This window comes from Artibeus jamaicensis, unplaced genomic scaffold (assembly GCF_021234435.1).
Source record: "Artibeus jamaicensis isolate MK-2021 breed Jamaican fruit bat unplaced genomic scaffold, CSHL_Jam_final scaffold_833, whole genome shotgun sequence".
Taxonomy (NCBI): Eukaryota; Metazoa; Chordata; class Mammalia; order Chiroptera; family Phyllostomidae; genus Artibeus; species Artibeus jamaicensis.
Genome location: NW_026522056.1, coordinates 5,380,417 through 5,396,141, shown reverse-complemented (window position 1 = coordinate 5,396,141; position 15,725 = coordinate 5,380,417). Strand labels below are relative to the sequence as shown.

The window sequence follows — 15,725 nt, the reverse complement described above, 5'->3', positions numbered from 1 at the left end:
TTTAAAAGAGGGGCGTGGAGGATGTCACTTTTAAGGATTATTGCGGTTGTGGTTTATCGTTCTTGATACCGAGCCAAAGAACCTCCAGACCCAGGAAAGCACAGAGCACAGGAGGCCAGTGGCAATTCTTGTAGAGTCCCTACATCAATCCTAGCGGAGGCGTGGGAAATTCCACCTAGTTAGAAGTCTAGGAAGCAAGGTCAAGTTCACCCTAGGAGGGCTGCGGTGAGGAAATCCCCGGCACGCCTTATCCTGAAAATCTGCTTCAGGTGGAACTTACTGAAGAGAATTTTGGCGTATTAGGACTTGTTTTAGGACTGTTCTCTATCTCTGAGAGCACAGCCCGTACAATTTCAAATAACATTGTCTAGATGCCACACGCAACCATCCCAGTGTCACCTGAGCGCCGGGCCCCCAGTGTGTAGCCCTGGTTGCGCGAACGCGGTCCGCAACCACCTGCAGTGGCCTGGGCCAGCACTCACTGCGGCCCCTTTAAGAGCGAGCAGGGGGCCCACGTGATCCGTGACGACAGAGCAGGAAGTGTTTGAGGAAGCGGCGCTAGGCTGGCAGGTTTAAGATTCCCGCATTTTAATGTATTCGGGGTGGTACCAGAGCCCCCAGTTTTGCCGCCCTAGGCCCCGCACCCCCCGTCCCGTGTCCCCGCCGACAGGTGAGTCCTCGGGCGGGCGTGGGCCGCGGGGCGCCGGGGCCCCGGTGCCACCTGCCGACCCCTTACGTCCTTTGCCCAGGCGTGCTTGCACCTCCCGCCTTACTTGAGGCTCCTGAAGAAAGTTCTGTCGAGTTTAAAAGCCGGGGGTTTCTGGGAGTGGAAACGTTACTCGTGCAGTTGGAATGGGAGGCCCAGGAAAACAGCCCTAGCCGGGGCGGTTCCAAGTGGCTGCTTCCAGGTGGGTGGCTTTGGGAGAGAGCCGTGATTCATTGGATTGTGTGAAGACACACGTGACCGTGGGGAAAGTCAGAGATTCTGCCCTTGCCACCGTGGTCGGTCGGAATGGCACGGCAGGGCGCCCCTTGCTGAAGTCCAGGCTGGGCGTCCCTTTTCCAGGCCCTGGGGTGTGAGGCATCGTCTTCTTTGAGTGACTTTCCTCCCTGCTTGCTTGCACAGTGCCCGAGGTGGGGTGGGGGAAAGTGATTAAGGTAAAAGTTTGTTACCAAAACCAAAATACAAACCAAACTTTCCTTTCGTATGAAACGAAAACCAGTTCAGTTTTTTTCTCTTACACTGAAGGGCTGTAATACCTGTTACCTTCTTCCATCTCCTTGAGTTCCATTTTTTTTTTAACCTTAACCTTTTGTCCCCCACCCCAAATTGCTTACAGAGTTAGCACGGCATCAGTATGAGCTGGTCACCTTCCCTGCCAACTCAGACATGTGGGGCCTGGGAAATGAAAGAACGACTCGGGACTGGGGGATTTGGAAACGTCATCCGATGGCACAATCAGGTAGGGGCTCTGTGCAGCTGGGAGGAGCCCCGGGCCGCGGGGGTGGGGGCTGGGGAAGACAGGCCCTCCCTCTCACTGCCTGTGTCCCACTGGGTGAATGGGGTTCACCGTTGCCTTGGGCTTCTCGGAAGAGGGTGAGAAAGGGGGACTGAGAAAGGGGGCTTCAGGGCCCCCGAGCTGACTCTAGGTTAGTGGTCCCCAAGCTCTATTGACTATGCCACCTAAATAAATAGTAAAAATATTTTGAGCTTTTCAGCCTCATTTATAAATATTTTAAATTACAGTACATACCTATGCTAACACTAGACTATCGTGTACTAAATACATTGTGAACTAATGCATCACAGTTTATGAAACATGCAAGTAGAAGAATTTAAAAGATGGGAGTAAGGAAATATTTTTAAATGTCTTCCCAGTATTTGTTTGCAGTTCTTCACAACACCACAGACACAGATGGATGTGAAAGTGAGAACTGTCGTTAAGGATCTTGGGTGGAAATTCATATTTGAAATAATTTTTAAAATTTTTATTCATTTGTCTTTAGAGGGGAAGGGAAGGAGAGAGGGAGAGAAACATCAATGTATGGTTGCCTCTCTAGTGTCCTCCATTGGTAACTGGCCTGCAACCCAGGCATGTTGCCCTGACTGGGAATCGAACCACAGTTGTTTGGTTTGCAGGCTTGTGTTCAACCCACTGAGCTATACCAGTCAGGGCTGAAGTAATTTTTATAATTTTGAATTATTTAGACTGATTTCTCTTTCGATCTGATTAGTGCCTTGTTTTAATGCATTGTTTTTCTTCCTTACATATTTGATGTGAGTTCTCACACTAGAAGTGTTAGTTCTCCCATCTTTCTTTCTGTGCAGGTGTTAACCTACTGAAATTCTCTGCAGGGATCTTTTAAAGCCACTCAACCATTTTACAGGAGTTATTAAAAATTATAGAATGCAACCCATAATTCTAACTAAACAGAGCACATGTAATCTGCAACTTGTTCCCATAGGCCCCTGTCCACCCCTGCCCATGAAATGCCCTTTTACCTCAGGATACCTCGAGTACCAGAAGTGGCAAGTGACCTTTTGACAGATGGTCAGAGGAGAGTACCATATAGTTAATATCAGAAAAGCTTAATCCCTTTTTAAATTTTTCTTGGATTCTAATCTTGGGTAACCCCTGGGTGCATATACTCTATTTGGAGACCACTGCTCTAGGGAACCCTCACTCACCAAATAGGTAAATTAGTTTCCTAATCCAAAATTCAGACGCACTGAAATCCTTGCAGGAACTGCTTTTTAGTCAAGGGCTGCTGCACACCTTTTTGGACCAAAGGGATGGCACATTGTGTACCACTTTCCAGAGCCTGGCTGCAGTGGGCAGGGAGAGTCATGGAGGCTATAGGCTGGCCGGTACTCTGCTCCTCACTGCGGTAACATTCTCACACCCGACTGGTAAACTAGGGTTCCAGCAAACCCCACACCTGGCGAAGGGGGACTTCATAATATCACTGGCTCAAATTCTGGTTGGAGTATAACCAGGGGCCCAGTGTTGCAACAGAAGAGCTAGATTATTCTATAGACCCAATGTACCTGGCCTGGGCTGCTTCTAAACAGGCCAGGGCTTTTAGAGTCTTGACTGTGGCAAACATCTTGCTGCCCTGAACTAGAGACATCTTGGTTTCCTTCAAAAAGAGTTTTTGTACAGATGTGCTGCTTGTCCATCATCTCTAGCTCAAAATGCCCTCTGTCTATTCTCTGGGTTTGGAAAGCTATTGTCAGATTGAATTTTACTTCTGGCTTCATATACGTGGGCCTAAGAATATGTGTATGTGTATTACTCTTCTAGAATTACTAGTTTCAAGTTCCTTTCCTTGCCGAAAAACCTTAACATGTGTTTTTTTTTTTTTTTTAATTAAGAAAAGCCAAAAGCCAAACTCCTCCTCATCCTGCCACTTGAGGCCCCTCCACAGTCTGGCCTCCCCCGTCTTTCTAGCTTTACTGCCTGTTGTTGGCTCCCAGCAGGTCTGTGGGCTGAGCCTGTTCTGGGTCAAGTCTCTCTCTCCTGGACAACTTTCTATAAATTCCACCCATTCTTCCAGGATGACCTCTAGACCGTCTCCTCCGTAAACCCATTGTGGACTCCTTAATTCTGTGGAAACTGGTTCTTCCACTGAATGCCTTCAGCTCTCTCACCTGGCATGCTTCATAAAATGCCTTTTGGTCTGTGCGTAGGAGTATGTCTCGTCAAGGCTCCGAGTTCCTGGTCAGCCAGGGCTCTGTCTGGCTTTGGGTTTCTTTCAGGGGCCCCATAGCAGCTCTCTTTATGTCATACATGTACTAGGTGCACAAAATCATTCATTTAGTCATTCCATAAATACCGTCTATTAGGGATACAATGGTGATTACAACCCCTTTGGGTTTTGATAAAGACTTTTTTGGAAAAGAGAGCCATTAATCAATAATTATAAATGTATAACTCCCAGCTTTGGTAAGGGTGACACGGGAGAGGGACCCAGTGCAATGAAACCTGATTCCAGGGGTTAGGGAAGGCTTTCTCAAGGAAGTGGCACTGCAGCAGAGACCTGAGGGATTGATGGGTTATCTGGGCAGAACATACGGGAAGAGAGTTCCAGGCTGAGCCCCTGCAAAGGGGATGGTCAAGGCAAGTTGGTGGGACTGAAAAGCCAGTATGACTGAAAGGAAGGGTGACAGGGAGCCAGGTGCCGGGGTGGTGGTGGGGCTGAAGTGTAGAAGGTGAGAATCAGACACTGGCGAGGAGGTTTTGTTTTGATCCAAAGAGCAGTAGGAAGCTGGCGAGGGGAGTCCACTCTGACTGCAGGAACAGATTGGAAGGGGCCCAAGCTGTGGTGTGCTGGGAGATCAGCTCTCAAAAAAAAAAAAAGGAAAAAAAATGCCCTGATTGGTAGTGGTTTGCAATTTCCACAGAGTAACTACTCCCTCCATGGCTATTTCAAGACACTGAGAGTTTAACAACCAGTTCTCACTGAATTCCTAAATATTTAGCAGTCAGGTCTGAGGAGCTGGTACCAGGACCCCGCTGACACTGACTGCCGTGTCACATGGGAACACCAGTTGTGAGGCTTGTGGAGTAGTCCAGGTGAGAGATAGGACAGGGCTGATGGTGACAGAGATGGAGAGCAGGGGGCAGATTCAAGAGCTATTTTAGGAGTAAAACTGACAGGACGCAGTAGTGGAATAGAAAGCGGAGGGACTGAGGGAGTGGCAGGAGTTGCGTGTTCACAAATAGTGAATGCTTGCTGACGGGCCTGGCTGGGCCCAGGAAGCCCTCCACCGTCCTCCTGGGTTCTTCCTCCTCTGCAGACACCTATAGAACTGCTTTAGGTGCTTAGGGGAGGTTCTTTAATCAGGGTTCGGGGTCAGAACATGAGCATTGTCTTATCTGGTGGGTACCCCTTTGTTCAGAGCCTCTTGAAGAAGCAGCTGGGTTAGAGTGGTATCAATTTACTTACCTCCAGTCAGGTATAATGATTATATGTAACATAATCGTGCATGTTTCCCTAATATTCCAAGTACTTCATCATGCCTGCAAAAGAGAGACAACTTTGTAAAAAATTTATTTACTTAGAGATTTTATTTATTTTTAGAGAGAGGGAAGGAAGTGAGAAAGGGAGAGAAGTATCAATGTGTGGTCACCGCTCACATGGCCCCCACTCGGGACCTGGCCCTCTCAACCCAGGCATGTGCCCTAACTGAACCAGCGACCCTTTAGTTCGCAGACCCAAACAAGAGACTTTTTATCACAAGAGAAATCGCATAAAAGAGCCTAAGCATTTGTATCCTCAGTCAGCTAAGTGATGCCTAATAAGAGACCCAGCGTTTATTGAGAACCTGCTGCAAGCCAGCACCGGGCGAGGTTTCATGTACATGCTTTATCTCCAGTATGTACTGTGCATGCACAGTGACACTGGGAAGAAGTGCTGTGCTACTGTCTTTAATTCCATTTTTTAGCTGAGGAAACTGAAACGATAGCTGAGAGGTTAAGTCACTTACTCTGAGGCTAAGCTAGTAAGTGAAGGAGTCGGAATCTGAATCTGGATCTGTTCGAATCTCATGCGTTCCCCACTGTGGCTTCTCTGTGGTGAGGGAGTCCAGGGCAGGGGATAACCCTAGGACATTATCAGTTCTCCACAAGCAGTCTAAACCATTTTGAAGCACTAAGGAGAAAACCCCCTTTTTGAGGATAAAATTTGTCTTCCTTGTTTAACAGAGAACCCTAAAAGGCTATTTCTCAGTGAGGAAGGGCAGTGTATCCATGACCCTGTTTCCCTGAGGTTCTTTATTCTTAGCAAGCATGGGCCTTGGCAATCCTTGCTACGTTGGTACTCCCTTACATCTTCTGCCCAAGAGTCAGTACAGCCTAGATAGGTTGATAATTTCAATAAGATCTTTGTTGAATACAAAGGAAGAAGAAAAGGAGATGAATTGGAGTGACCTCAGTCTGCAGCACGTTGTAGGGGAAAAGGGGAAAAAACATTACTCGCAGTCACACAATGCTGGGTTCAAATCCTGCCTCTGTTACCGCCTGTGTCACAGCTTTGGGCCACAACGTCCACCGTGGGTTTTGGGGATCCTAAGATATTGATACCCCCACCTCTGGGCCAGACATGGGCAGCTGCTCTCTGGAAGCATCTGGAAAAGTTCTAGGATGCCTTGTAAATATATTCTCCATGTACTTTGATTTGAAAGTGTCTGGGGAGCACTGTCTTGGGTCCCAAAAGATGCTTGTGTGAGGATTAGATGAGGTGATGTATACACTGGGTTGTTATAAACATATAGACACTAAGGCATTATTAATCATCCCTCTGTGAAATGGTACTGACTTTTACCTGGCCCCTCACTGGAGAAGACTAAGCTCACTTCAGCTTATCTGTATGTTTTGAAGTCTTAACAATTTTAGTCAAGTCAGTTCACTAAGAATTTATTGAGCACTGACCTAAGCTCCATCACAGATCCATCAGGGAAAAATATAATGTGCTTCTGCTCTAATCAAGGAGAGAAAATGAGGACTCAGGAACATATCAGGTGCGTCCATATGTAAGCACCAAACTGTGTAGAAATGACATTGGCTACTATCAAGAGTGTCATGTGCCAGTGGGTCTGGGGGCTTTCTCTGTACTGCTCCTTGGCTGCTCAGTGGGGAGTGAAGGCTTCTTGAGGAAACGGCACTTGAGCAGGATCTTGAAAGGAAGTAGACTTTCGATAGTCTGACAGGAGAACAGAAGGCATTTCAGGTGGGTAGAGCCACATCTACCCAGGGCGAGAGAAAGGAAATGATATCACTGTGATTTACTCAAGGCTCACGATGTATCAGACACCCCATCTCACTTTAACCGACAACATTAGAAGGGGCAGAGTTATCTCCGTCTCGTGGATAAAGGCCCAGAACCTTAAGTGATGAGCTCATTGTCACATTTACCAGGTGAAGGATGAGGGACTTACACCCTGACCTACTTCACCCCCGAACCCCATGGGTGAGTTTGGAGGCCACTGTGTCCGTTGGATGAAGTGGGTTCAAGTCAGAGCCCTCTCAGTGTAGACTGGTCAACGCTTTGAGAAAGTGGTGAAGCTGCAACCAGACCCTGGACCTTTTGACTCTCAGGCCTGGGTTCTGTCCCTAGGATCTCTCTGGTCCCAGCTTTGCATCTTCTTTCTTAAACATTCATATTTGGAGGGCAGGGCTTGAGGAGGAAAGAGAAGGTTATTACTAATTGCCCCTTTATACCACAGCGGCCTGCTGGATGATCACCATGGTAACAGGAGACAGGGCTTTCTGTGCCAAGTGTTTGAATGCACCTTTTTGGCCGCCTGTGTTTGCCCGGTCATTAAAAGAGGGCTACCTCTGGGAAGCTGCACCAGCCACTGTATAAACTAACCTTCCAGACCACTTGTGCTGTGTGCGGCCGCTGTCGATAGCCCTCAGAAGTCTGAGGATGTGTCCCCCGCCTCCTGCTTCCTATTATGCTTTATGAGACACTCACATTTACACACAAGTTTTATATTTTCATGTACAAAAAGCAAAGAATCACAGAGGCTCTTAATGACCTTCGTAATGAACTAAGTCCCCCGTAGATTACCTTGTCGGCCCCTTTCTTCACTTCTTGAAATACAAACTGATTTTAGATTTGGTCCCACATATGGAGTCCACTTACTGGAATTTGGATAGTGAAATGGTTCGGGCCAAGTCTAGGATGCCACGGAACTGAGCTGAGGGTAGAGGGCACCAGGCCGAATAAAGAAAGTTATGTACTGCTGTTAAGAGTTTCATTGCTAGTACAGAACATACTCCCCAGGATTCCATCACCAGTATTTATGGTCTGTTTCTGTACTGTTTCACTGAATTTTGCTTTCTGGAGGAGGGCTGTTTTAAGCTACAGGAAGTCATTATTTGGGGTTATGTTTCAAATGAAACGTTACTCACAGGAAAACTGGAATGTTTTAGAATATTTCCTACAAGGCCGCTGTGTAAGGATGGTGTGTGTGCCTCCATCTGCGCGGGCGGCCCCAGGCCCAGGGAGGTAGGGTTTCCCCTACAACCGTGGGACTAAGTGGAACTGTCCACAAGTGGAAAGTCAGGTTTGGTCTTTATGCCCAGTTATCCCAGTGTTCACATTACTAAAGTCACTCTTTAGTTTCAGTTTGAACATTGAGGCCAATATCAGATCTTTCATCTCAGTCTTCAATACGAAAATCTATTCCTGGATTCTGGGTTGGGCCCGGTGACGGGTGTGCTCGGCTCAATGTGAGTGTTGAACAGACTACACTTATCTACAATTTTCCAGTGTATAGGTAGATGGAGTACCTAAAACATTTTCTCAGTCACTGAATAAATCGACCCTTTGGGTTCGATTGGTCAGTCATTTTTATGAAGGAAGCATACTGTTTGTGGTAGGTAGAATAATGGCCCCTACCAAAGATGTCTACGTGCTAATTTCCTGAACCTGTGAATATATGAAGTTACATGGCAAAGGGGAATTAAGATTGTAGATGAAATTAAAGTTGCTGATCCAGTTGACTATAGATGGAGAGATTATCCTGGGGTGGATGAGGGAGGCGGGAGCATCACTGTGTAAGTGGTGCAATGTGACAAAGACTCAGCTAGGCATTGTTGGCTTGAGGATGGAGGGAGGGGCCCTGAGCCACGGAACTCAGGCATCTTCCGTCTGGAAGCTGGAAAAGGCAAGGAAACGCATTCTCCCCTAGGGCCTCCAGAGAGGAACATGGCCCTGCCAGCATCTGGATTTTAGTCCATTGAGACCTGTGCTAGACTTCTGGCCTCCAGAACCTTAAGGAAATAAAGTTGTGTAAAGCCACTGAGTTTGTGGCAGTTTGTTATAGCAGCCGTAGAAAACGAACATACTGTTCTGTGCATTTGAAGTTAAAATAGGTGCACATTTTAAAATATCTTGGTTTAGACTCTCAGAGTCATTCTGAGGTAGCACACCACGGGGGATCTTCTGATAAACTGTTGCTGATAAGCCTGCCCATAAAGACACCATGTGTGGTGTGGACACTCTCAGCAGTGTTGCCTCATCCACAGCTCGGCCCATCAGCCTTCTCTCCCTTGTGGAACTCTGCATCCCACAGTCTGAGTTTCTGTGGGGACCCCAACTGCATGGGAACAGGCATCTATCACGGCATGTGAGAGGGGCTCTTAATGAAGTTGCTAGAGAAATGGGCAAAATCATGAGTCTGAACACTAATAGGAAGTGAAACTTGAAACCACAATTTTTAAAAAAGATTTTATTTATTTATTTTTAGAGAAGGGGAAGGGAGGGAGAAAGAGAGGGAGAGAAACATGGATGGGCAGAGAAACATCAATATGTAGTTGCCTCTTGCATGCCCCCAACTGGAACCCGGCCCACAACCCAGGCTTGTACCTTGACTGGGAATCAAACTGGTGACCTTTTGATTCCCAGACTGGTGCTCAGTCCACTGAGCCACATCAGCTAGACCTGAAAACAAATTCATATCAATTTAATAACAGACAGGAATTTGGAAGTGCATGATGTAGATGGTATAACATTTTGTTAGATGTAATTAATTCTGTACATTGATTGAAGAAATGGTATTCTTTTTTTAAAATACATTTTATTATTTATACTATTACAGTTTTCCCGTTGCCCCCCTTTATTCCCCTCCACACCCCTCCCCCCACATTTCCCCTGCTTTAGTTCATGTCCATGTGTCATAAGTTCTTTAGCTTTTACATTTCCCATACTATTCTTGCCCTCCCCCTGTCTATATTCTACCTACCATCTATACTACTTATTCTCTGTACCTTCTCCCCACTCCCCTCCTCCCACTCCCCTGTTGCTAACCTTCCATGTGATCTCCATTTCTGTGGTTCTGTTCCTGTTCTAGTTGTTTGCTTAGTTTGTTTCTGTTTTTTGTCTTAGGAGTGGTTGTTAATAACTGTGAGTTTGCTGTCATTTCACTATACATGTTTTTATCTTCTTTTTCTTACATAAGTCTCTTTAACATTTCACAGAATAAGGGCTTGGTGATGATGAACTCCTTGAACTTGATCTGAGAAGCACTTTATCTGCCCTTCCATTCTAAATGAAAGCTTTGCTGGATAGAGCAATCTTGGATGTGGGTCCTTGCCTTTCATGGCTTGGAATACTTCTCCCCAGCCCCTTCTTGCCAGCAAGGTCTCTTGAGAAATCAGCTGACAGTCTGATGGGAACTCCTTGGTGGGTGACTGTCCCCTTATCTCTTGCTGCTTCTAGAATTCTCTCCTTCATTTTCATCTTGGCTAATGTAATGATGATGTGCCTTGGTGTGTTCCTTCTTGGGTCCAACTTCTTTGGGACTGTCTGAGCTTCCTGGACTTCCTGGAAGGCTATTTCCTTTGTCAGATTGGAGAAGTTCTCCTTTATTATTTGTTCAAATAAGTTTTCCACTTGTTGCTCTTCCTCTTCCCCTTCTGGTACCCCTATAATTCGGATGTTGGAACATTTAAAGATGTCCTGGAGGTTCCTAAGCCTCTCCTCATTTTTTTTGAATTCTTGTTTCTTCATTCTTTTCTGTTTGGTCATTTGTTTCCTCTTTCTGGTCCACTCCTTTGATTTGAGTCCCAGTTTCCTTCCCATCATTATTGGTTCCCTGTACATTTTTGTTCATTTCACTTAGTGTAGCCTTCATTTTTTCATCTAATTTGCTACCGAAATCAGTTCTGTGAGGATCCTGATCACCAGTGTTTTGAACTGTGCATCTGATAGGTTGGCTATCTGTTTATTGCTTAGTTGTATCTGGGGCTTTGACTTTTTCTTTTGTTTGGGCCATTTTTTTTTTTGTCTTGTCTCACCTGTTACCTTGAGGGGCAGAGCCTTAGGTGTTCACCAGGGTGGGGCAACCCAGTGGCTGGGTTGCGATGCTGTATGTGGGGGCAGGGTCCAAGAGGGAACAATGGCACTTGCTCTGCTTTCTGTCAGATCTCAGTCCCCTCCACTGCTTCCCCTAAGCAAACTGGGCCCTTCTGGTGCTGATTCCTGGGTGGATGGGCTTGTATAGGTTCTAAGACCCTGTGGGTCTCTCCAACAAACTTTCCCGTGAGGCTGGGAGTCGCTCTCTGCACCTTAACCCCCACAGGTGTTTTCAGGCTTTATTTTTCTGGTGCTGGGACCCTGGGTTGCACGGTCTGTCGGGCTCCCCAATTTTGCCTGGTTTATGTGCACACGAAAGTGGGACTTCGGCCCAGTCAGCCGCTTTACGCACAGCACCTTGCTGCACAATCGCCACCTTGCTGGGTCTGCCCGTTGCCACCCCGCATCCAGGGTCTTCCAGCGCTGTCTGCATGCCCAGGGTTTGCCTGCTGCTGTCTTGTGCGCCTGAGGTGCCTTTCCTGCCCGGTGCCACTGCTTTTTTGTGCCTTGACCCCTCTCTGTTGAGATGCCCAACTCCGTCCCACTTACAGGTCTGGGTGAATGTGTGTTTTATCTCCGTGGTTGTCCAACTTCCATACAGTTCAATTTTCTATCAGTTCTGGTTCTTATTTTGTTTCTAAATTGTTGTCCTTATTTTGGTTGCTTGAGGAGGCACAATGTGTCTACCCTACGCCTCCATCTTGGCCGGAAGTCAAGAAATGGTATTCTTTTGACATGTTTCCTAGGTGGACTTCTACCCAAGTTTACTTGAACAACTGTACTAATTGGTTCTGTGGAAACAATTTACAATTTTTGAACATCTTCAGATAGAGGTTCGGAAATTTGGCAAATATCAGGGATCTATTAGCAAAGTATGGGGGCGATACTTATGGCAGAACCTGGTTATCAACGCCTACTACTGTGGGCTGCACCAAGGACTCTGTTGTCGCAAATGTAGGCATGCGGTGATAGCATGGGTGAGCCTTAGAAACGTGCTAAGTGAAGGATACCATCACAAAAGACCACATAGCATATGATTCCATTTATATGAAATGTGCAGAACAGGCAAATCTGTAGAGATAGAAAGTAGATTGCTCTTCTAGGGCTGGAGGGGTCGGGGGTAAAAAGGAGAGTATCTGCTGACGGGTGTGGGGTTTCTTTGGGGATGATGAACATATTCCAAAACCTATTGTGGTTTTGGTTGAACCACTCTGAATATATCCCATACTATTAAATTGTATGCTTTAAATAGATGAATTATGTAGTATATGCACTATATCTCAGTAGAGCTGCTAAAAAAAGGTTGCCATGTGAGGTAACTACATGATGGAGAGCTGAACCACAGCATTGTTGGGATTTGATAAAAGCAACTTCTGAGAGTATCTTAGCAGTGTTGGAGGTGTCTGTTTTCTGACACTGGCGCTGTAGGGGTCAGAGATGCTTCTGCCCTGTGTCTGAAGCTTAGCGTTTTTGTCTGTCAGTTTATTGAGCAGTGTTTCAGTGCTCTTATTAGACAACTGCTTGTGTCTGGAGACATCCATTCTTCCTTTCCTTCCTGGGAAGGCCCATATTCCTGCAGGAATCATGGCGAGTTGAGTGAAGGCGTGGCTGTGATGCGGTTCTGCTGCCGGAAGGGCAGCCGCATGCACCCTGGGAGGCCTTGCCCCAGTCCTCGATGTGCTCAGGTCCCATTCGGGGCCATTCTGTGCTGCACTTGCAAGGCTTGTGATTGTTTTCAGTATGCATTTTCTTTTTTTAAAAATACATTTTATTGATTATGCTGTTACAGTTGTCTCATTTTTTTGCCCTTTTATTCCTTTCTGCCTTGTGTCCCCCTTCCCACCAGCATTTCCCCTCCTTTAGTTCATGTCCATGGGTCATACATGTATGTTCTTTGGCTTTTCCATTTCCTATATTATTCTTAACCTCCCTCTGTCTATTTTGTAGACCATTTATGCTTCTTATTCCCTGTACCTTCCCTCGCAATTCTTCCTCTTCCCCCTCCCCACTGATAAACCTCCCACTGATAAACCTCCATGTGGTCTCCATTTCTGTGATTCTGTTCCTGTTCTAGTTGTTTGTTTAGTTTGTTTTTGTTTTTGTTTTTTAGGTTCAGTTGTGAGTTTGTTGTCATTTGACTTCATATTTTTGATCTTCTTCTTTTTCTTAGATAAGCCCCTTTAACATTTCATATAATAAGGGCTTAGTGATGAAGGACTCCTTTAACTTGACCTTATCAGGTATGCATTTTCATAAAATGAGAAAGTGGTGTGATAGGGCCTCTAGGATATGCTTCGAGTGGGCAACAGTGTGCTTTTGGTTTGGTTCTGAAGTCTTTCTCACTGAGGAGTACTATGCAGGCTGTGGCCCTTTCCTCGGTGCATGTTGAGCACGGGGCTGTTGGGGAGGTTCTTCCCCTGGGTGACGGAACACATCACCGAGTATTGGTGTGCTCGGTGGTAGAGGGTATTGGTATAACTTGCCCACTGATGGCAGGACCAGCCCCCAGGCTGGTGGCCACCAAAGCCACAGCCAGGGGCAGCTGCTGTCCCTCACCGATCCTGGAGGCCCCCATGGAGGTAGAAGCAGCATAGTGGTGACCCCCTTGTGATGGCCAAAGTGGCCAAGGCCACAGCCTCTGTCCCTGCTGCCGCCAATGCTGCAGCCTCAGACTCTGCACTTCTGCTCTGTCCTTTGGGCTCCTTGGTGCTGGCCAGAGCACTAAGGAAAAGGGAAGGGTTAATCCTCAGGACGCAGGCAGTCAGTCAATTATTCACACGAATTTTATTGATTGCCTTTTCTTCCATTCACAAAAAAAAAAACCCCTCAACTGAGGGCATTATGCTAGTTACTTGAATGGAGGTTAAGGTGCATGAGGATAGACAAGCTTATAATTTAACAAAGAAAAGAGAAGATAGATAATCCCATGACCCTATGGGAAATAAGTCTTTGGTAGGTATGTACAGTGGAGGGGTTAGCTGTTTAGGGAGAAGGGCAAGGGCCCCGTGCAGGAGGCAGGCTTCAGTGCCCGTGTGCCTGTGAGAGCCCAGACTAGAAAAGCGCAGGGATGGGACAAGTGGTGTAACCCAGCTGCAGGGACAGATGCTTGGGGTGGGTCGTGGGACAATGACTGGGAAGGCAGGTTGGAGCCAGGCTGTGGAGGACTGTAACTGCCAGGAGTGTTATTGGGCACCTGCTCAGGGCTGGACACTACTAGGGGTCAGCTTCATGACGGCCCTGAAAGCTGGGCGTTCATATTCTCATTTTAGAGGTAAGGAAACTGACTCAGACCAAGTGGGCTGCCCAAGGTCACAGAGCTAGTAAATGGCTGAGCTGGAATTTGAATTGGCTTGTCTTCCACCTACTATAATAGGCTTATGTTCTCTCTGGAGGGACAAAACTCCCTCCAGAGAGAGAAACATGAGAAAGGAGAGAAAGGTGAAACATGAAGAGAATGTGGCATTAACTTTAGGGCGAACCATATGGAAGTGCCTGTTTTGTGGGTCAGAATGGTCGAGATCACAATGTCACATGGTTCAGCCAGGTGTGACAGCAGTCAGGATTTGGAGGAATGAGAAAGCTCTTGAGCAGGAATGGTCAGCAGAGATTTCGAGGTCCAAGTGGAAATGGTTCAAGGCCTTGATGTAGACCCTGGGTGGATGGAAATAAGGCAAGAGAAAGGCAGGGTGAGAGGTGGGGAGGGTAGGACTAGCCTGATGGGCTGGCAGGTGGCTTGGGATGTCTATCAGTGGGTGCATATGCCAGCCTTGGGAGCCGTGACCCGTGCTTTGGGCCCCAGGGAGACAGTTTCAGATCTGACTGACGGGTTTCTCTGCATTTGGTCACTGGCTGCGCTGATGCTTCCCCTGTGTGCTCACGCCTCAGGAAACAGGTGAGCAGATTGCTATCAAGCAGTGCCGGCAGGAGCTCAGTCCCCGGAATCGAGAGCGGTGGTGTCTGGAGATCCAGATCATGAGAAGGTGAGGGCTCGGTGCACTGGACACTGAGCCATGTGACAAAGCCACCCCTGGGGGGGGTTTGGGGGGGACAAGGGCGCTGCTGGAGCTGAGAGGCCGTGAGATGTTGAAATGAAATCTGGAGGGAGTCCCATCTGCTCCCTCCTGCTGCTCATCTAGCGTTCCTTCTGTGTATCTCAGCCCTTGGTCAGGGTACCAGCCAGACTGTCCAGTAGGTGACTTCTGAGCCTCAGTGGTTGGTGTCCAACACCGGGTATTGTCAAGGGCTTTGGCCACTTTCTTTTGTTGTATTAGGAACTTTATTTTTATTTATTTATTTATATTACTTTATTTTTAAAGATTTATTTTATTTATTTTTAGAGAGAGGGGAAGGGCGGGAGAAAGAGGGGGAGAGAAACATTGATGTGTGAGAGAAATGTTGATTGGTTGCCTCTCACACACTTCCAACCAGCTACCTGGCCTGCAACCCAGGCATGTGGCTCAGCCCATCGAGCCACACTAGTCAGGGCTGTACTAAGGAATTTTAAACAGCCATCCGAGTTTTCCTTGGTTAACTGAAACCCTCATCCCCCTGTATTTCCATTTCCAAGGTGGCGTGTGATGTTCCACTGTGGTGAGCCTATTGCTGATATTTATTCTTCCATGTGGCGACAGAGCCTGTCAGTCCCCAGATGGGTGCTGTCCTCCCCGCAGCTTTCCTTGTCAGCTTCCTGCTTGGAAGACCTTAAGCAGTTGCTGCCTCCTCGAACCTCTTAAAAAGGGGACGAAGCATCACCTTGTCTGTGTGCACACACGCACATGTGCATGCACACACACACAAACACACTCACCATCTCCACTCACATGGCGTGAGATTGGAAGTCCCTCTGCTTTCTCTGCTTC

General features: G+C 47.1%; 1 protein-coding gene across 4 annotated transcripts in view; it reads left to right on the top strand.

The window, feature by feature from the left end:
- Positions 1-520: 520 nt before the first annotated feature.
- The window catches only part of IKBKB (inhibitor of nuclear factor kappa B kinase subunit beta), a 52,526-nt gene continuing 37,321 nt past the window's right edge, over positions 521-15,725 (top strand). For 2 of the 4 annotated variants that reach the window (XM_037142489.2, XM_037142486.2), the window contains exons 1-3: positions 521-670; positions 1,341-1,463; positions 14,752-14,846. In XM_037142489.2, the coding sequence (XP_036998384.2) occupies positions 1,359-1,463; positions 14,752-14,846 (200 nt within the window). In that variant the 5' untranslated portion in view covers positions 521-670; positions 1,341-1,358. Of the gene's footprint in view, positions 671-816; positions 909-1,054; positions 1,159-1,340; positions 1,464-14,751; positions 14,847-15,725 lie in introns of those variants that run through there. The other 2 variants (XM_037142487.2, XM_037142488.2) reach the window with 2 other exon arrangements.